Source organism: Hippichthys cyanospilos, chromosome 19 (genome assembly GCF_059441005.1).
Source record: "Hippichthys cyanospilos isolate Australia breed blue-spotted pipefish chromosome 19, RoL_Hcya_1.0, whole genome shotgun sequence".
Classification (NCBI taxonomy): domain Eukaryota; kingdom Metazoa; phylum Chordata; class Actinopteri; order Syngnathiformes; family Syngnathidae; genus Hippichthys; species Hippichthys cyanospilos.
Window position 1 is genome coordinate 14,657,551 of NC_142387.1, and position 21,336 is coordinate 14,678,886.

General features: G+C 41.3%; 2 protein-coding genes across 5 annotated transcripts in view; one reads left to right on the top strand and one right to left on the bottom strand.

Moving 5' to 3' along the window:
• Positions 1–844: 844 nt before the first annotated feature.
• ggh (gamma-glutamyl hydrolase (conjugase, folylpolygammaglutamyl hydrolase)) lies at positions 845–4,861 on the top strand. 2 transcript variants are annotated; one of them, XM_088401931.1, is made up of 8 exons: positions 845–908; positions 1,117–1,143; positions 1,219–1,327; positions 2,457–2,507; positions 2,574–2,797; positions 2,891–2,997; positions 3,853–3,943; positions 4,007–4,861. In XM_088401931.1, exons 1-8 carry the CDS (start codon positions 845–847, stop codon positions 4,258–4,260), a joined length of 927 nt encoding a protein of 308 aa, XP_088258057.1. In that variant the 3' UTR covers positions 4,261–4,861. The 2 variants fall into 2 exon arrangements, with proteins under 2 accessions (XP_088258057.1, XP_088258056.1); XM_088401930.1 differs by lacking the exon at positions 845–908 and having other exon boundaries at positions 918–1,143.
• A 457-nt stretch (positions 4,862–5,318) lies between these two features.
• The window catches only part of LOC148408052 (A-type potassium channel modulatory protein DPP6-like), a 115,972-nt gene continuing 99,954 nt past the window's right edge, over positions 5,319–21,336 (bottom strand). For all 3 annotated transcript variants that reach the window (XM_088401687.1, XM_088401690.1, XM_088401688.1), the window contains exons 8-26: positions 19,078–19,198; positions 14,520–14,674; positions 14,276–14,373; positions 14,001–14,124; positions 13,427–13,465; positions 13,237–13,344; positions 12,455–12,546; positions 12,312–12,359; positions 12,117–12,235; positions 11,285–11,377; positions 10,057–10,164; positions 9,912–9,981; positions 9,566–9,760; positions 9,444–9,498; positions 8,836–8,935; positions 8,268–8,326; positions 8,119–8,191; positions 7,979–8,052; positions 5,319–7,365 (exon numbers count right to left, since the gene is read on the bottom strand). In XM_088401687.1, the coding sequence (XP_088257813.1) occupies positions 7,216–7,365; positions 7,979–8,052; positions 8,119–8,191; positions 8,268–8,326; positions 8,836–8,935; positions 9,444–9,498; positions 9,566–9,760; positions 9,912–9,981; positions 10,057–10,164; positions 11,285–11,377; positions 12,117–12,235; positions 12,312–12,359; positions 12,455–12,546; positions 13,237–13,344; positions 13,427–13,465; positions 14,001–14,124; positions 14,276–14,373; positions 14,520–14,674; positions 19,078–19,198 (1,881 nt within the window). In that variant the 3' untranslated portion in view covers positions 5,319–7,215. The remainder of the gene's footprint in view (positions 7,366–7,978; positions 8,053–8,118; positions 8,192–8,267; positions 8,327–8,835; positions 8,936–9,443; positions 9,499–9,565; positions 9,761–9,911; positions 9,982–10,056; positions 10,165–11,284; positions 11,378–12,116; positions 12,236–12,311; positions 12,360–12,454; positions 12,547–13,236; positions 13,345–13,426; positions 13,466–14,000; positions 14,125–14,275; positions 14,374–14,519; positions 14,675–19,077; positions 19,199–21,336) is intronic.

The window sequence follows — 21,336 nt, forward strand, 5'->3', positions numbered from 1 at the left end:
TTTGTATATAAAAATTAATTCATGAATAGAATGACCATAGTGTTAAAATATATATTATACATATATTAAAATATTAAAAAAATATATTTTTTATATGAGATTGGTCATTTAATAATAAAAATCCAGATGTTAATAAACTCAAATTAATCACCCGGTCAAATAAAAGACAAATTGTTCTCCAAAAATATGTATTTTTATTGTATTTACTATTTTATTATTTCCAGTGCCACCAACACGTTAAATTAATTGTACATGAAAAATTCTAATCAAATTATAAACAAAATAGTAGCTTTTACAGTGAAAATAGATAAATATCTTAGATGTTATTGTATTTTTTTTCTCTTGTGGTCCTCCTGTTGATGTAATAATTATAACATATAATTAATGTAGTACTGCTATCAAAATAAAAAACAATGAAATTAGGATATATGTTTATACTAAATTGACAGGTTAATAATAAAAAACCATACATCCTGATCAATAAACTTACATTAATCACACAGCCAGATAAACGACGAATTATACACTACTTATAGTAACAAATTATGTATTTGAAAAGCATTCATGTTTAATAAAGGTATTATTGGTACATGAAAAACAATGATATCGTCAAATTATAGACAAAATATGTACTTTTTCCTGTTAAAATAAATGTTTTTGTCGTTTTTTCCTCTTGTTGATGCGTGCACTATAACTATCACTAATTACTTGTTAAAAAAACATATTTTTATCGTGTGAATACACGCCCTATGATTTGCTATAATACCGAAAGGATGATCGTTTTGTCGACTTGTCATTGCCAAATACTTTCATTTTGACGAGACTCTACCGGAAATCGGTGCGGATGCGCTTCCGGTCTGATGCCGGTCGCCGGAGCATGATAGACAGCTGGGGTTCGAAGTCTAAAGGTGAGTAAAGCGGCTTTTATCGATTTTGTCCTTCCCGGCCACTCGTTTTGGATGAGCTTTTTCGACGAACTGTTGGCCAAAAGAGGCTGCCACAAACTCGAGTCGTCATTGTGGTCGTGTGTGTCTTTCCGCAACATGTTTGTGCTCATATGTTGCGTTTCTTTGCTGCTTTTGTTATGCTTGCCGCCGCTCGACTCGTCCACGCAAGCTAACTTCAATGAGCGGCCCATTATAGGTCAGTTCCTGCCGTCGCTTTTCAAATAATGCATCGTTGGGAATTAATTTGTCCTACTTTTCTTTTGTTTTGAAGGCATTCTAGCGCAGGATCTGTCGACGCCCAAAGAAAATCAGAATGCTTACATCGCTGCATCCTACGTCAAGTTTTTGGAGGCCGCGGGAGCGAGAGTGGTGCCCATCATGTAAGTCTGCGGCGTTGTTATTATTGGCGTCATGATATCATACTTCCGGTTTGTTTTGGCTAGTAAAGCGGACGCCATCTTGGAAGGGGCTAACGAGGCTCTGCTCGTTTGTTTTCGCAGTAGATTGAACACTTTTTGGAGCAAATTTCAGAAAAAAAACAAATCCCAAATTAGGCTTTATTGCTTTTTATTTTATTTATTTTTGGTGGGGAAAATAGTTAGGTTAACAATCATCCGGGTAATTTTGGCTAGCAAAGCGGTCGCCATCTTGGATGGGGCTAACAAGCAAGTTTGTTTTCTCAGTTGATTGATAACTTTCATGTGCGATTTTGCTTTAAAAAAATCCAAGATAGTTTACATTGCTGTTCAGATTGTTTTTTTTGTAGGTAAATTTAATAAGTTAACAAGTCAAGTCCGGGTCATTTTGGCTAGCAAAGCCGCCGCCTTCTTGGATGGGGCTAACAAAGCACTGCTACTTTGTTTTTTTTTCGATTGGTCGAAAGCTTTCTAGCACAAATTATGCAAAACAAGACAGAAAAAATGCCAATTCTACGTTAAGCTACTTAGCTTTTTTCTGCAGGGAAAATCTATAAGTTTAAGGGTCGCCCACTCTTTGGGTCATTGACCCAGCGGGCCCCTGCTTAGTCATGTTAAAGTTTAATTTCCAAATATGAATACAGTTTTCTCTCGCTGCATCGCTCTTTCTGTGCCTTTATTGAAATATTTGATTGATGACAATCGTTTTCTGTTGTGGGTTTATCGTAATATTTTTTCCTTTTAAAATGAATGGTGTTATTAGTTCTTTTTTTTCTCTAAACAATTTGAAAACGCATTAAAATGCAGACTTTGTTATTTATGGCCACAACTTCATTGCGGTTTATCTTTCTTGATGTTTTTCCTCCTTCTGAGTCGGACCAGACAAAATAAATATCGATATCATATACGTTAATTCACCATGTATAGGCTGCGCCCTTAACTTTTGGGTCAGATCTGGTATTTCCAGTTTAGCTTGTTGGCGGCCATTTTTGCCACTTCCTATGGACTGAAAATGACATCACAATTGCTGTTTGCTGCCATCTCGCGGCCTGGTGGTGTCACTGCGTTTAACAACTTTTTTTTTTTTTTGCAGGATCGATCAGACCGACGAAGAGTACAGGAGACTCTTCAACTCCATCAACGGGTCGGTATGGATTTTTTTTTGCAAGATTTACTCGCCGCTGACGGCAACGCCCCTCGCGACCCCCAGGGTGCTTTTCCCCGGGGGCGGGGCCAGCATCTTCTCGTCGGGCTACCAGAGGAGCTCCAAGATGTTCTACGAGTTGGCCCTGGAGGCCAACGGGCGGGGCGACTACTTCCCCATCTGGGGGACGTGCCTGGGCCTGGAGCAGCTGCTCCTGCTCACCAACGGCGTCTCGCTTCTGGAGCGCACCAACACCACCGCCGTCTCCTTGCCGCTCAGCTTTACCAAAGGTATGACGCCGCCGCAAACCGAGACGCCCGTTTGGTTTTTGAAAACAATTTAAAAAAAAAAAAAACTTCATTTGGGGGGGGGGCCACTCCCAGAGGCCAAAGAGAGCCGGATGTTCCGAGACTTTCCCGCCGAACTGATGGACGCGTTGGCCTTGGAGCCGCTCACCGAGAACTCGCATCGCTGGAGTTTGCCCATGGAGGTACGCTGCGACCTTCTTTATTTAGTTAGTTTTTGCGGGGGGACCACGTATGTAAAGTGTCACCAAAGGTTCACCAAAGGGACATTTATAATAATTAGGCAAGAAAGAGAGCAGAGGCATGTGATTACATGTAAAATTATTATATTCTTTTTCTTTTCTTTTTCAAAAATGTACATGTATAGTAAGGCCCTTTTTTTCTATGAACAAAAAATGGCCATGTATAGTAAGCCTTTTTTTCCCCCAAAAAACACTACTATGACTTTTTTTTTTGCGTAGTGTAAATGTTTGATAAGGGTTAGTTTTTTTCGTTTATAGTAAGGCTTTTTCACTTAAAAAAGACCATGTATAGTAAAGGTGTTTTTTTTTTTTTTTTTTTTGCAAAAAAACCAACCAATTATTGTGAGGCCGAAAAAAATTCTGGAAAAAAGACCATGTTTAGTTGAGCATTTTTTCTGCAAAAAAACAACCATGTGTAGTAACACATTTTTTTTTCTTTAAAAAAAAAAAACGCTGGTGAAATGTCTCGTAAGGCTTTTTTTTCACAAAAAAGTCACCTTGTATAGTAAGTTGAGTTAAAAAAAACAACAATGCATGCAGTATAATAGGGAGTTTATTTGCATAGTAAGGCATTTTTTTTCTGCAAAAATCACCATTCATTTTTCTCAAAGAAACGACCATGTTTAGTAAGGATTTTTTTTTTTGCATAAAAAGACCAGGTATATTCTGTGTTCTGCTAAAAAAAAAAAAAGAAGTTGCCAGGTGACCATATACAGTCAAAAATAAAAACGATATCATAAATAATACGAATAAATGGTCATGAATGGAAAAGAACGTATTTCTCGATGATCATTTCAGGCATTCAACAGCAGCAGCGCCCTGACGTCCTTTTACAAAGTTCTCTCCACCAACACGGACGGCCAAACCGAGTTCCTGTCCACGGTGGAAGGTAGGAAAGGCCGCAAGGCGAGTTTGACGCCTCCCTCCGTAACCCCCGCGCCGTCCCCCGCAGCCTTCCATTACCCCATTTACGGCACGCAGTGGCACCCGGAGAAAAACGCCTACGAGTGGCGGAAGCCGTACGTGCGGCACACGCCCTCGGGGGTGCGCCTCACCTTCTTCATGGCCGAGTTCTTTGTGGGCGAAGCCCGGAAGAACTTCCACGCCTTCGCCAGCGAAGACGAGGAGAAGCGGGCGCTCATTTACAACTTCAGCCCCGTCAAAAGCGGCGCCAAGAGCATCTTTGAACAAATCTATTATTTCTGACCTCAAAAGCGGCGCCGAGAGCATCTTTGAACAAATCTACTATTTCTGACCTCAAAAGCGGCGCCGAGAGCATCTTTGAACAAATCTATTATTTCTGACCTCGCCGGCGGATCAACGCAATGCCTCAAGCTTTTGGCGAGAAAAAAAATAAATCAAAATGCGCCTCCTGATGGCAATATAGTGACTTGCCACCAGAGGGCGCCAGAGCCAGTTCATTGGCATTTAGACAGGTGAAAACGAAGCGAATATGAATTTACTAAAAACTCTTGTGGATAAGCTCTTCTATGAAAGTGCTAAGGTTTACTGAGAAACAAAGTTTACGCGAATGCAACACTAAGCTACAAGAACAACTCATGTGAAGTATTCAAGTCATTGAAAAAAGTACCAGAAAGCTATTTCTATTTTTTTTTAATTGTTTATCATTCACACTTGTGTTGCGTTTTGTTTTCAATGTGACTGGATGACACGCACAACCGTTTCGTGTTATTCGGAGTCAGCTGCTAAATGACGCACACTCAGGGTTGAAAGTTCAAAAATGGAAGATTGTCACATGCTAGTTTAGAACTTGGCAATGATTAAAGCAATGAGTGGCAAACAAGAATGTATGCTATGTTTTTTTGGGGGCGGGGGAAAAAACGACCATGTTTAGTGAGGCTTTTTTTTCGCAAAAAACGACAATCTATAGTAAAGCTTTTAAAAAAAAAGACAGTCTGTAGTCAAGCTTTTTTTTTCCGCAAAAAAACGATTTTTTAAAAAAAAACGACAGTTTAAAAAAATTTTTTTTTTTACAAAAAAAAGCCTTACTATAGATTGTCGTGTTTGTGAAAAAAAGCCTTACTAGACTTTTTTTAAAAAATTTTTTTTTAAAAAAGCCTTACTATAGACTGTCGTTTTTTTTGGAAAAAAAAAGCCTTACCATAGACTGTGTTTTTTTTTTTGCGAAAAAAGCCTAACAATAGACTGTCGTTTCTTGAAAAAAAAAAGTCGGACTATACATGGTTTATCTTGTGGAAAAAAAGCCCTACTATACAACCTCACAAAAAACGCCAAACTCCATATATCTTCCTGAAAATGGAACAGTATTTTACTTTATTTGTTTATTTATTTTACATTTTTAACTAAGGCATTTTTGTAATTAAAAAAATCCACATTTTGCCCTTCATTTAATGAGACTTTTCCCAAACCGCTTATGCGCCATATTAAGCTGCCCCAAATGGTTGGCAAATGGTTTAAAAAGGCGTTTATTTTGATCTTCATATTCGACAGGCTTATTGAAATTTCTCATAGTTGCGTTGACACACATATAAAATATGATTTTCCTAACATTTACACAGCAAAGACGTGACTCTCACAACATGGAAAGGAAATTCATTAAGGAACATTCAAGATGTCAAACAGTGTGTGGAAATATTACTCATATGCGAAAAAAATGACACGTTAGAAATTAGACGGATATTTTAACCTACAGATGCAATACTAACGGCAGTAATGGCTCCTTGAATGCTTATGGAATATCTGAAGAGCTCAAACGTCATCGTTATTATTAACAATATTTTAAGCAACGCGCAATTTGCTTGGAATATAAATTCATCCTTTTAAAAACAATAAACCATGCAGACTGTACATGTTAGCTTTGTGCTAATGGGACACGTAGCCCATGACGGCTAGCTCATTTACACGGTTGGAAAAAAGAAAAATAAGTACGAATGAGCTGTTGAAACAATTGTTTCAAGAATATTATCATATACGGCGTAATTATTTGAGTAAAGGTTCGAAATATCTTTAGGAAATGTTAGCGCCTTAGCTTACTGTCAAGACTGAAATTTGCGGTTAAATTTGTAGGAAATTCTAGAACTTATGAACTGTTCATTTCAACACATTAGCTCGCGAGATAGCTTCAGTCTTGATGCTGAAGCTAGGCTAGCAGTTGACATTTCAACATCTTTAAATCGCTCTGGCTAGCATCAGTCTTGACAGTAAAGCTAGGCTAACATTTCAAAATTTTAATGTTTCAACGTTAGCTTTAAATAGCTTGGCGGCTAGCATTAGCATCAGTCTTGACGCCAAAGCAATGCTAAATGTAGACATTCTTAACAGTGGTAAATAGCTCGCTAGCTGGCTTCAGGCGTGACACGAAGGCAGGCTAACCGTTGAAATTACAACTTTAGCTAGCATCGGTGTAGAGGCTAAAGCTAGGCTAACAGTTGATGTTTCAACGTTGGCTTTAAATGGCTTGCTGGCTAGCATCAGTCGACCCTAAAGCTAGGCTAACTGTCGATATTTTTAACAATCGATTTAAATAACTCGCTAGCGAGCTTAGGTCTTGAAGCTAAAGCTAGGCTAACAGTTGACATTTTAGTCTACACTCTTATTTTGGACAAAAATAAGGCAGTATGGTGACAAAAATAAGTAAACAAGATTTAAAAAAAAAAGTGTCCTCTCTTATAATTGTTTTTTTTTTGGACATAACACAGTGAAAACGAACATTTTATGCATCTTATAATACTCGCTTGACGTTGGTGTGTGTGCTATTTTACATACATTAAGAACAATCGACAAAAAAAAAACAAACGAAAAAACTCTCCAACTTGAAAAGTTCATCACAACTTTAGAAAATGTCCATAAAAGTCCGATAAAATGCAGTTTCATCACTGCTAGCACGCGGGCGTTTCATTTTCATTATAATACAAGTCTTCCAGTTTGATCGACGGCTTCTCCTTCCCGAGCGTCGATTCCGCGCGGGAGCTCGTCCGTCAGAATATTCCGGAGCGTCTCGGCCGGCTCTCCGGGGACGCTTTTGGACGTCCGGGGACAGGATGACGAGAAGGACGGATAGGGGCGATCCCTCAAGTTCGGGGTCCGGAAGGCGGACCGGATGGTTTGCATCAAGGTGCGGCGAGTCGGTTTTTGGGGCGTGCAAGAGAAGAAGGCGGGGGGGAGGCGGAGGAGGTGGGGCTAACCTTCGTCTTCGGCGTCCTCGTCCGGCCCCTCGTCCAAAAGTCGATCGGGTAGCCTGAAGCACTCCTCGAAGAAGTTGACCAGCGATTGGCTGAGGTGCTGCCGGGTGGCCTCGTTGTCCATGAAGTGACCTTCGTCCGGGTAGATCTGACCGCACCAACGCCGGTTCAAAATTAAAAATGCGGACGGTAAAAAAAAATGCATGCGAGCATAGTAAGCATAGTAGTAAACATGCAATTTTTTCAGAAAAAAAAAAATGACCATGTTTAAATAAAAGGCAATGTATTGGAGTGATTAAAAAATAAAGAAAAAAAAACTGGGACGAATTTAAAAAAGAAAGAAAAAAAAGACCCCAATACGATAAAAAAAAGACCGTGAAAATAATCTTTTTTTAGGGTAGGTGACCGTGTAGAAGTAAAAGTAAAAGCCATAAGCGAATAAAAAACAACAACAATGTATTGTAAGGCTTGTAAGTCAAATTCTCCAAGAAAAAGAACAACCATTTAAAAACACAAAACTACCATGTATAGCAATTACTTTTCCTCTCTTGAAACAAACAAAAGACAATTAAAAAAAACCATACAAAGTAACGTGATTTTTTTTCCCAAAACGTCCACATAGTGTTTTCTCATTGTTTCCCTCTAGAGGGCGCCACAGGCCTGATAAAAGCCGGCCAAACAGACTCAGTTATTAGTGCTCTGAATAACAAAACAAGAACGTTTGAAAATATTGCCGTTGTAAACATTTGTGAAGGCGTTACCTGTAAAGTGTAGTTTGCCTTTTCGTGGATGAGCTGCGCGATGAGTTTGGCCGAATGCTGGAAATGAACTTTTTCTGCAGGAGGATAAAAACCATTGAGCGTCCGGCCGCGCCCGCCCATTCTCCGCGTGCTTTTCTTACCGTCCGCAGTGGGGTGAATGATGAGGAATTTCTTGTCCAGGAACTGAGCCGCTCGGTGCGCCAGGTTGGCCATCTGAGCGGGAAAGAACGAGGCGTGAGAAGGGAGGCGCACGGCGAACCGGGTATAAAAAAAAACAACTGAAAAGTACCGCGTAAGCCCGGGGATCAGGTTTGGGCATCCCCAGGTAGCGTTCGGAAAAAGCGGAAGCTGGAAAGGAAGAAGACGGGCTTGCCGTTAGCATTTGCTGGAAAGCTGACAAGTTGGAGTGCAGTATCGGCTCCATTTTTTCCACAAATTCTTCCATGTTTTTTAGCCCAGTGTGTGATCGCTCAGTGGCCGCGCCATGTTGAATTTTGATATGTTGTCAACATCTGGGTGAAATTTCAGCTCCCTACTGTCTTCTTTAAATGCATTCTCTTTGATGTAAAAAAAAAATATATATATATATATATATATATATATATATATACATTGAAATAGAATATAGAAAATATAATAGAAAAAAAATACGTATATAATAGAAATAGAATAAAAAATATATATAATAGATATAGAATAATAAAGAAAATAAAATAGAAGAAATATATGTATATGTAGAATAAAAAAATATCATAAAAATAGAATAATATAGAAAATATAATAGAAAAATAATGATATTTATATAATAATAATAGAATAAAATGGAAAAAAAATATTTCCATCAAATGCAGCCTTACCATATAATTCAAAGTCAGTGATAGGCGAGAGAACGGCGCCACATCTGGCAGGGGATAGGTCGCCGCTCAGTAATAAGCTTGTGACGTAACCGCCATACTCCTGAAACGCCACCAAATCAAAAACAAACAACATTACTATTACTTTTCATTTCTAAAAATAGCTCAGTTAGTGTTCCCTATCCTACAACCGAGTTACATAAAGAAAATTCATTCTAAACGCTCTTGTAAAAGTTCATAAGACCCAAAAGACGCCACAAGGGGGCAGCAAAGCACTAAAGTCCTTGTTAAATCCTTGATGGCACACAAAATAAGTTTTTTTTTCCCCCCAATAATGGTTTAGGTTCGCAAAATTTCCAAGAATCAGGCAAATTTTGAAATATTCAAGATTCATGCTCTACAAAAGATAAGTGTACAAAAAATGCTCATAATTAGAAAAATTCAGCATTTCGACGACATAAAATAAATACATGCATTAAAATGCAGTAAAACGTCAAAGTATATTTAAAGAACTTAACTCATGTACAGCATTTTCCATTAGTGGTACATTGGCACCCTCTAGCGGTAGGAAAAAGAACCACTGAAAAAAACGTTCAATGAAAAGTCGTTACCCTTCCAAAGACGCCCACTCGGGTCCTGTCGATGTACGGCTCCTTCGAAATGACGCTGCCACAAAAACATCAAACGCGGTGAGGCCATTTGGCCAACGTCCCCGCAAACGCGCCGACGTTACTTGATGGCCTCGCGCTGGTCCTGCTCCTCCAGCACGCCGGGCCGCTTCTGGATGCGCTGAAGTAGGTTGGTGCCCTGGAAGCCGGCCCCGCGCCCGTCGCAGCGGGCCGCCACCGCGCCGAAGCTGCTCACCAGCACCGTGGCCCAATCCAGCTGGAAACGCTCCGACACGCTTTGGCCACCGGGGGTGCTGTCGCTGCAAGCGGGACGGCCACAAAGTACGCTGTGTAGCCTCAATGCTAACTTTGCTAAATGACGACTTTTCGCCGGGAGTTTTCCTCCACATTTTTCTTAAATAATATGTGTGTGTGTGTGTGTGTGTGTGTGTGCGTGTGTGTAGCGCATACATGAGCAGCATGAGAGGATAGTGCGCCGTCTCCACAAAGCCGGCAGGTTTGAGGATCTGCATTGCTAAAGCTGGGGAACACAACAAGGAAGGAATTTTAGAAGAATCCCAAACGGGAGTCTGGCGAGTAAGGTCACATGACCTACTGTAATCGTCGATGCTGACGTCCTGATATTCCACGATGGGCATCTGCATGTTATCTAAAGTCAGCCTGAGGGCCTCGTTGCGTTCCAGTTGGCGCACCTCCACCATGCCTGCGCATTGCAAAAAAGTCCTAAGAGTTGAGGAGCTCCATTTAGACAAAAGCGGTGCTTTGCCGCCGTCTTGCGGAATATTGATGCCTATGATGTATGTTGAGAGTTAAGGAGCTCCCTTTACTGTAAAAAGAGTGCTTTGCCGAGGAACTATCTCTCAGTGAAATGGGGCGCTTCATTTAGACAAAAAAAGTGCTTTGTCACTACCTTTGGGCATCTTGCTGCCAATGAACTATGTTGTGGTTTGAGGAGCTCCCTTTACTGGCACACGAGTGCTTTGGGGACCATATTGTTGCCAAGGAACTATCTCTGAGTGACGTGAGGAGTATTTCGACAAAAGCAATTTTTTCTTTTTTTTTTTTTTGGGGCATCTTGGTGCCATTGAATTCTTTTGTGAGTTGAGGAGGTCCCCTTCCTGCAAAAAGAGTGCTTTGCCGCTATTTATTGCCAAGGAACTATCTCTGCGTGAAGTGAGGAGCTTCATGTTGACAAAAATACTGCTTCGTCACTCCATCTGTCCATCTTGGTGCCAAGGAACTATGCGGAAGTGATTTGAGGATCTTCATTTAGAAAAAATCTGTTTTAATGAAGTGAGGAGATTTCTTTTCCACAAATTAGATCTTTGCTGCTATTTGGAGCATTATCAAGCAATCAATTTTATGGGTTTTGACCTCCGATGGAAATTTAATCGCAATTTTTGGGGAATTTTGTCCCAATACTTTTGTCCCGCATGCATTAACAACATCTGCTTTTGAAGCTAGGAGTGTCGCAGGTCCACGTACAAATGAATCTGGCGCAAATGTGATGTAAACACATCGGACGTGTCTGAGAGCAGCTGGGGAGCGACGGCGTCCCGCGCACTTGAAAAATTTGATTACGACGTGCTGATGTTGCCCGAGCATGCTCCTAATTTCATGGCGACGCATCCGCTGAGAGAAGTAATCAGATTACATCCAGAGTGGGCCGACATCCGATTGTGGAAGGTCGCTCTTAACCTTGTTATTGTGCTATTAGGGTATTCATATATATATATATATATATATATATATATATATATATATATATACTGTATATATGTGTGTGTGTGTGTGTGTGTGTGTGTGTGTGTGTGTGCGCTCACTTCCTCTGTCCCCCATGTCTCCATCAACTTCCACACCGACGTCTCGTTGGTCCGTCTGCGTCTTGTAAATGGACACGAACGGCACACGGGGCCCTAAAATAAAGCGGCCAGAAATTTGAGGCGCGGAGTTTCCCGCACGCGACAAATCCCAGCAATAATAAAAGACGGCCAAAAGAACTTCATTCCATTTAGGAAAGCGGCGGCAACACAAAATCTGCTTCTGGAAGGAGCGGAACAAATCAATGGAGTGACGCTCTTAGCAAATTGGGAGCACGGGTCACACCCGCTCTTGTTTCTGGGCGCTCTCGCTTTCTTCCGTCCCGCCGCGGCCGTGATGATGTCACGACTTTATCAAATCATTTTTACAAGCGTCCCGACAGGAGCCGGCCGCCGCGGACCTTTGTTCCCCTCGCCGTGCCGAGGGAAAGCGCTTTACTCCACGAATCTCATTTCCCAAGGCGTGAGCCGGAGGTCGAGAGCTGCGGCCTGATTTCATGCGCGCACTAATGCAAGTCTGCTGGATTTGCACAGAAATCCACCCAAAAAAAAAAAAAAAAATATATATATATAAAAAATATATATATATATATATATATATATATATATATATAATGTTAATGAAAAAAAAATATAGTTTGTTCTATTTCATTTGTTCTTAATTTGAAAAGAAAACTAGACTATTCGACAAACAGCATCCAACATGAAATGCTAGTCTCTCTCTCTACATATATACAGTATATATCCATATACACATATATACATATACACTGTATTTATACATATACACATATGCATATATACTGGCATATATATATTGCCAGTGTGAAATCACCTTGGCAGCGGAGCAGGAAGTAGCTCATGTTGCGGCAGAAGGAACCGGCGACGTAGCCGCAAGCGTCCGGCAGGCCGCAGGACAGGCAGCGGCGGTTGAAGGACCCAAAGGTGTCGGCGCTGACGGGAAAAACGGCAAGAGCGCTTTTCACACTGGCGTCAACGGATACAATCGTCTCCAAATTCCAAGTCGCACCTGTAGAGATGCCGTCGCTTCGGGCCGTCTTCCGTACTCAGGAAGTATCTGCGGACCGAGCGAAATGGCGTCATTTGCTCATATTATAGACTGCCTTTTTCTTACAGTTTCAACGTCACGCTAGCTGGCGTCACATGACCCACATGAGCTGGCTTTCCTCGTTATAGGCCAGAACCTCGGTGACGTCCCAGTCTCCAGACGTGATGGACTGCAGCGTGTCTGTACTGGTATTTGGCTACAAAAAACGAAAAAAAAAAACCAAACATAAACAAACAAACATTCAAAACAACCAACAGACAAGCTTCAGTCAGGAGCACAAATACCAGGAAAAAGCCAGATCCCTCACATGAGACCTATTTGTAGCCATTGACTCATTCAATCCCAAAGACGTGTTTGTACGTTTTTTAAGGATCGAGACATTCAATCCCAGGTATTGATTCACACCTTTCGTTTTTTTTCAAGTGTTTGGCCAAAGACTGGTACTAAATGAAAGAAGTACTCAAGTCATTGATTACTTTATACAACACAGTATTTGATTACTTTTGGTACAACATCAAAAATGCTGAATCAACTGATTACATTAATACTTCACTGCCTAATCGATTACTTTAGTACTTGAATGCCTAATTAATTAATTTAGTACCCCTTGTGCAATATTTGGGCCATTTTGGGTCATTTTTATTCAACATCATTCTAGGAGTATTTTAGCCAAAGGATTGTAGTGTGATGAGTAAATGGCTGTGCCACATATGTTGTCGCCATCTGGGTGAAATTTCAGCTCCTTACTGGCTTTCAATGCTTTCCGAACGTAGGTTTGAATTTCCTAACCTATATAATTAATTTTATATATATATATATATATATATATATATATATATATATATATATATATATATATATATATGTGTGAGCAAGTGGACCATACCTGCGAGATGGACATGGAAATGTGGAAGAATTTTCCACGGCCGCCCTGCGGGATGGCCCTGGTGAAAAACAGCTTGAGCCCATCTTTGGAAAAGAGAGGCTTCTCGTTCTAAGAAGACGAGCGCACGCCGTCAATAAATATGCGCGTTTACCACTGGAAATGTCAGCGGCTCATCCATCAAAATTCTCACCTGCCTGTAAAGCCAGCCTTCGCTTTCGTCCTCGTGTTTCTGCGGAGAAGAGCGGAGATGCGGCACGTTTGAAAAATACAATGTTTGTTACAGACTCTTCTTATTGTGGAAAATTTCAACCTGCCCTGTGGCAGAATTAAGAACAAGAAGCAAAAAAAAAAAAAAGAGCGTGTTTCCGTAAAAATAGCAATGTTAATTTTCGTAGCCCGTCATTTCATATGTTAGCATGAAGCTAACAATCTTCTGTTTATGTAAATTAAAGGATTTGGTTGAACATTCCCCCCACCATCTCCTGCAAGAACATGTCTGGACATTTGCTGTGAGGTCTCCATCCAACATTAGACCCGGGGCCGAAATGAGTTTGACACATCTGCTCTCTAAAAATTGCAGCTGCAAGGTTTTTTCAGGCTTATACTACGGCCCCTATTTGGGTAGATGGCTCAAGTGTTGTTCATTTTCTTCCAATTGCGATTTACCGTTTCTTGAACCACAGCATGAAAAGAGGCACGAAACGATCCCGTTTGAAGCGGGTGGGGCAAAATGATTTTTTCCAAACATTTGGTCCCCGGCTGACCTTGGCGCAGACCCCCGTGGTGGCTTGGCACAGCGTCAGAATGGAGATGTTCTGGGCTCGGTTGAGCCAGTTGACGGCCAGTTTAGTCGTGGTGGCCCATTTCACCATCGTCACGTAAAACTCACTGCAACGCACACCGTCAATATAACTCATTGTGTACCGTTGACAACTATGGACGTCAGAGATCCAATGTCGGCCATGGACGAAAAACTCCAACTATTACGATCAAAAATGTGGCAGGGTCACAGAGCAGTGACCTGCTTTTGACCTCTGACCTCAATCTGGGGTCATCGGGCCTCCTCATCTCGATAGTGTGAAGAGGTCCATTCAGGTTGACCACGTACAAGGTGATGACGGGGTTCTCCTCGCCCGCCTGCACGCAAGCAAAAGAATTTGAGTCATTAATTAACTACGCAAGAATTATTCAAGATTGAATGCAATTTTTTGGAGTTAAAAAGTTAAATACAACTGAACATTCCCCAGCATTGACAAAACTGAATTTGTGATGAATATAACGACCTTAGGGTAGTGGTACTCCTTCCCCGTCGGGTAGGGCATGCCGGTGAACATGGGTAGCTCCATTTTGGGCACCAAGGTGTCGTTGATGGTGGCGTACGCCAATCTAGCGCCATCCGGAGACCACCAGTGGGCGATGTGGGAGCGGAAAACTTCCTCTAAAAGACGCAAAGACAAAAACCGTCATGAACTCCCAAAAGACATTTTGACGGGAATAATTGTTCACAATTTGGTGCGTGAAACAAAGCAGAAAATGGTGGAAACAAATTAATATACCACATTTGCATATCTACAAAGCTCTGCAGTAAAAAAAAAAATAATAATAAAAAATGAAATGAGTAGTCAATGTCATTTTTAGGATATATTGTGGGCCACTTGGAAGCATTGGCGGACCACAAATGGCCCTCGGGTCTTAGTTTGGAGACCCTTAACCTGAAAGAATCAAATCCATCTGTACTTTAGAACCTAAAGTATTCTCGCAGTTTAGTATTTGACCACCTAAAGCAATTTTCCAGCCTCTTCTTCAACTTTATTGAAAAATGTATCGCTGAGTACAATTTTCCCAAAATTGTCTCTACTTTTGAGGTGCCGTAACTCGGATATTCATGAATATTTTTTCACTTCCAACCACTCGAAAACTCGCTTATGTTGGCCCAAATGAAAGAATTCAAAGTACTCCCAAAGGAAGCCAAAAAGCGGCGCAAAACTTTTCATAATGTCATTTATAAATAAGAAAATAGATTGCCAATGAAGCCAGCTGCTGTAATTACGCTAGTTTTACTTGACTTCACGTCCTTATTATCTCAAGAAGTTATGCGAAAAAAAAAATCCCGCGCGCCGCTGAGTCCAACAAGCAAATTTCCCTCATTGGAATGCACAATAGCGCCGCAGATAATTGGGCGAAATGAGCCGGGCGGCTTTGGGGGCAATGATTATTGGATGTTTGCACCAAAGCGCGGCCGGACGCCGTTTGTTAGGCCAGCGCCCGCCATCACCTTGAAAGGCCCATTAGCCGTCGTCGGGGTCCGGCCCCTCGGCGGCGAAGAGTCCTCCAGCAAAACGGGCCGTCGGCGGCGTTGGGTGTTTTAACGGAAGACGGCGCGAGGCCACGGCGCCCAGCGCGAGGTCGAAAAGAGCCAATTAGGCCCAGATGCCGTTTGGCGGGAGTCGAGTGGAAGCCATGCGGACGGAGGCTTGAGGAGGATGATTGCTCGCCGCTTGATAAATGGAGATTGCGACCGGCGGACGATTTCCACGGCGCCATCTTGACGACTGGACAAGTGGGCGCGATTAGCAAACAAATAGTCGGCGCGAAACGTGAGGAAACGCGCGGCGTGAAAAAATAGCTGTGATGCATTTTCACTGAATCGCTCCTGATTTTTCATTCCAATCGTTTTAAAATATGAAATACATAGAGGGTTAACAAAAAAATGTGGAGAAAAATAAATAAATGCCATGCATTTTCACAAAACAGGACTTATGTCTCTAATAATAAAAAAAAATCATAGACCATAAAAATACATAGTAAATGAGTGAAAATAATTTAAAATAAAATAAATGTGCTTTTGCAAAATCAGACATATTTCTGCCTCTGAAAAATAAATTTGAAATATTGATAGAATTTAATTGTAATACATAGAAATAACAAAATAAAACAAATACAAGCAAACAAAAAAAAAAAAAAATATATATATATATATATATATATATATATATATATATATATATATATATATATATATATATACACACACACACACACATATATGTGTGTGTATTTAGCCTCAACACTAAACGGGCTTCACATGTTAACTCATTCAATCCCAAAGACACATTTTTACGTTTCTCAAGTCCAATTGATTGGATCACAATTTATTTAATAACACATTTTGTTTCAAAATAAATTTGTTAATTTATTCAGTGCTACGATTAAAAGTGCTCCCCGCCATCGTATAGCGCCAGCTACTGCTGAGGAGGACTGTTACTTCCTTTGCCAAAAGTATCGGTGGTGAGTATCGGGAGACTCCTTGAGTACCCGATACCCGAGCCGATATTCCCTCTCTGTATATGTTGTAACTCTTTCGTGATTGCCATGATTTTCTTTTGTAGCGCACCTACGAATGACCTTGGCTAGCCTTCTATTTTCTAACTCACACGCGGTCCTCCCATCGGCGCAGAAGCGAGTGGGCGTCTTTGTTTGTGCGGCAGCCAAACAACAATTGATTTGAATAGAGACCCCCCCCCCCCCCTTCCCCTCCCTTCCCCCCACCCCACCTGACTGCAGCGACGGCGTCAGAAAATCTCATTAGAGATGCTTTTGTGGGATTAGGAGGTGAGACAGCGGCGGCATCCTCAGCGGCGTCGCACTCTTGATTGTGTTTTCATGTCAATTTATTAAATGCCCCTCCCACCCTCCTCTCCCCTCACACACACTTCAAAAGGAAGAAATCTGAAGTTGACATCTTTACTTGCGAGTCGCCCGCAGGAACACAAATACCTGCCAGGCAAAAGTGACTCAAATCAAAGTCATGGCGGGCGTTTTTTTTTTTTTTCTTTTTTCACGTTTATCAGGGCTCAGCAGAATACGAGGGGCCATCAGGGACATCATTCAAGATTACCCACCCACTCCATCGAAACAATCGAAAATGCGCACGCGGAAGATAGCTATATTTACAAAGCTAATTAGCTACAGTATATATATATATAAATAATTGTCAACACGGAAAATTGTGCACAAGTCTTTCAATATGCTTTTCATATTTCCCGGCTCCTCCTTCCACACACAAACACACGCGCGCACACACACGAAAGATTATGGCAGCAATGCAAGCGGCAGAGGATATTCAAGGCTGGGAGATTATTCGCTAACCTTTTCACCCGCCCTTTCGCATCAAATCTGCGGCTCGGTGACAGGCGGACGCGGCTTAAAACCTCATTTCTCCTCGGCGGCGGCCTGAGCCTCCGCTTGACCTTGGCCCCCCAGAAGAGTCTGAGTCATCGCGAGAAAAATCATCCTTGGCCGAGCGTGCATACACTAATGGGCGCTGCACGTATCGCACCGAGCATCGCCGAAAAGCTTCTCAGGTAAGAACGGCGAGGGGCGCTCTTCGGGTTTAAAAAGCGACGAGCCTTTCGATTGCCTTTCATTCGCGCCGAAAGCGCTTTGGGAAAAGGATCCGCTCGGATGATGCGCGGGTGACAGCCGTAAATGACTTGCATTGACTCCAATATGCGAGTCGGCTTGAAAATAGGTCTTTGGCGTACCCCAGGGATCTTTACGAGAGCCGCTCACATTCAGGAGTTATGCAACGCAAATTTGCGGAAACGTTGTAGCCCGGACTACTACCCTATACCGATAGGACAAGCCGTTCTAATATCAGAAGGAATGACGGATGCTATATATTTTAGTATGAAACTCGCTGGGTATTTTCAAACATAACTCAACTTTAATCGTGAGTCCATTGGAACAGTAAGTCTTTATTGAACCCACTTTTGATACTCTAAACTTCGAAAAACTCTTTCAGGGTGAATTTCAGGGTGTTACAAAAATGTTAAGAGTGAAAACTACATTTATAACTGAAATGGAGAGGTAAAAATTAAGAATTTACACGGTGAATAAATCATGTTATTTTTTTCGTGGTTTATGTGCAGTATAAGGCGCACCCGAGTATAAGGCACACTGTCAGCTTTAGGGAAAATTGAAGGCTTTTAGGAGCGCCTTATAATGCAGATACTCAGCAGCAATCGTGAACAGACTTGGGATAGACCCCTGAGGGACTCCACATAGCCAACAAACCGGCAAAGCAATAAACTGTAATATTTGTTTGTTTTTTTGTGTACATTTCAAACCCAGCAGCAGATCAAATCAAAAGGAGATTAAACAAACATTCGGCTGAGGAATTCCCTAAAACCTACATAGCGCCATCGTATTATTCCACTCCATCCGAGAGTAAACAAGCGATAAATGCAGATAGGCGAGGCAGCTGCCACGCAGTTTGAGGCTTAAAGAGCCGAGAATCAACAGCGGCCCGGACTCGCTTCATTTTAAATGTCAGAAGAAGGAACGACGAGGCGCTCCGACGTGAAATTAAAAGCAGGCTAATTCCGTCGTCGCGTGTGACCTTTGCGCGCCGCCATTCAATTACCTGAGGTCGGCCATTTTCCTACGCTACTTACAGCGTGTTGTACACCATGCGCTAGTTTGTCTCCGTTTTCGATCTCGGCTCTGATTTTAAACTATCGGCTCCACTGGAGCAGCGCGAGCGCTCCGCCTGTAAAAATGGATGCTAACGTAGCGCCCGGCTCGCTTATGCTTCCCTCGCTCCGCTTTCTTCATACGTAGCCTTGCGGTTGACGGCCCCAAATGACTTGCATCGACTCCAATGAGCGAGTCGGCTTGAGAGGTCTTTGGAGTACCCCAGGGTTCTTTCCAAGAGCCACTCAGATTCAGGAGTTTTGTAGAAAAGTCAGATATCCAACAATGCGGATTTGGGCAAATATTGCAGCCTGGACTACTGTCAGAGGGGACGCTGCTTGAAAAGTTCTGTAATTGACGCCGTACCTTCATACAGCCAATCGCTGAGGCCGTTGAAAATGACACCTTCCTTGCCGGAGGACACCAGACGAATGGAGCGGCTCTCCACCGTCGAGCGGTAGTAGATGTTGTTCTCGAAAATGAAGATCTACAAAAGACACAACGGTCAAAGCAATGTTTCGTTCGAGGAGAAAATGTTAGGGTTAAATTCCTGTCTTAAATTCTTAATACGTAACCCTCAAATTGACACCCAAATCGAAAATCCTAACCCTGTCTTGAAAAGGCAATTTAACGCTCTAACCCTGTCATAAAACCCTATTTTATAAACCTAACACTCTTTCGAAAGCCCAATTTCCCAACGTACTCGAAGGCCACATTGAAAACGGTGTTAAAAATTGAAATCGAAGAAAAAAGGGGAAAAAAAAACAAAAGGACTGCCTGCAAATGTTGCTCGGCAGCCAACGGCGCAGCCCGAGTTATCGCTCAGCCTTTCTCCAACAAGCCCCCCCCCCACAGTCCAAATCTGTTCCCCCTTGTGTTGGCCGCCTTATCTCAAATTGAGAGGCGAGATTTTTTTCCCTCCACCTTTCTTAACATTTTTCTGACGCTGCTGTAAATAAAAGCGGAAATGCGTGTCAGGCGGGTCAAAGGTCGCCCATTAATGCGTCTTTGGAGCCCGAGGTGGATTTTCACCTGTGATACGGTGACCGGCGTGCCACTGGGGGTCGGGCGCCCCCGATGATAAATCTCGCGCGCGGACCACCTCGGCATGCCGATAAGCAAACGCGCGGCTCTCGGCTTGTTGGATGCTTTCCAACTGTTTTCTTACAATGTTGTTTTGGCCTTGGTGGAGGTCTGCTCTCCAGTCCCCTCTTTTGTAATTCTGCAAGTTCAATTTGCAGGATTGTGTAAAGTATTATTATACTGTTCCTTTGTGCGCAGTTGGGACTGTAAATAATGACATTCCGTGTATAACTGTTGCACTGAAAAGAAAAACGAAATCAATAATGCGCAAAAATGCTCAAAAATTCTACCAAATAAAGGAGGGATAATGATTCGGTAAACATTTGTCCGGGAAAAAAAAAGCAAGGGGAATTGGAGCCTCAACACAATAATTATAAAATAAATAGAAAAATAAATAAATGAATAGATAACAAAAAAAAAAACAATAATTAACCACCAAGCATTCAGAAAACATTTTCCGTGAAAGACAGAATGGGAGCACCCCTCGTAAATATGCATAAATTAAAAAAAACAACAACAAAATAACCACTTGTAAAATAAAATAAATAAAAAAGTTAATCAATAATGCTCAAAATTCTTCCCAAAACCAGGGAACCATTCAACGAAAAAAAAGCAGCAAAAAGCAAAGTCCCAAAAAATAAATAAAAAATGACAACAACAACAACAAAATAACCACTTGTAAAATAAAATAAATAAAAAAGTAAATCAATAATGCTCAAAATTCTTCCCAAAACCAGGGAACCATTCAACGAAAAAAAAGCAGCAAAAAGCAAAGTCCCAAAAAATAAATAAAAAATGACAACAACAACAACAAAATAACCACTTGTAAAATAAAATAATTAAAAAAGTAAATCAATAATGCTCAAAATTCTTCCCAAAACCGGGGAACCATTCAGTAAACATTTTCCAGGAAAAAAAAGCATGGGGAAATGGGAGCACCAAAGTCCCAAAAAATAAAGAAAAAATGACAACAACAACAACAAAATAACCACTTGTAAAATAAAATAAATAAAAAAAGAAATCAATAAAGCTCGAAAATGCTTCCGAAAAAAGGGAGCAAACCATTCAGTAAACATGTTTCAGGTAATAAGCCAGAGCAATGGGAGTCCCGAGCAAACAAATAAATAAATAAATACATGAGCAAAATTTAATAATTAACCTCCAAATCAACCCCCAATTTTTCCAAACAATATAGCTAACGGATCAGTACAGTTTTTTTGGATGAAAACAGAATGGGGTGGATGGGAGTGTCCCCTGCCCCCGTAAATATATGAATAAATTCATGAATAAATACATAAATACAAACAAAAATGAATACATAAGAGACATTTTTAATAAATCTCAAGCATTCTTCCTAAAAAAGGTAGCTAAAATTCAGTAAATTTTTCTCATTGAATTTCATACTAAGGGCACCCCCCCCCCAAAAAAAAAGAAAAAAAATCAATAAACCCCAGCTGACTATTCAGCAATAATTTTTCCCGTGAAAAAAAAGCACAGGGCAGAATGGGAGCCCCCCATAAATACATAAATAATTAAAATCAT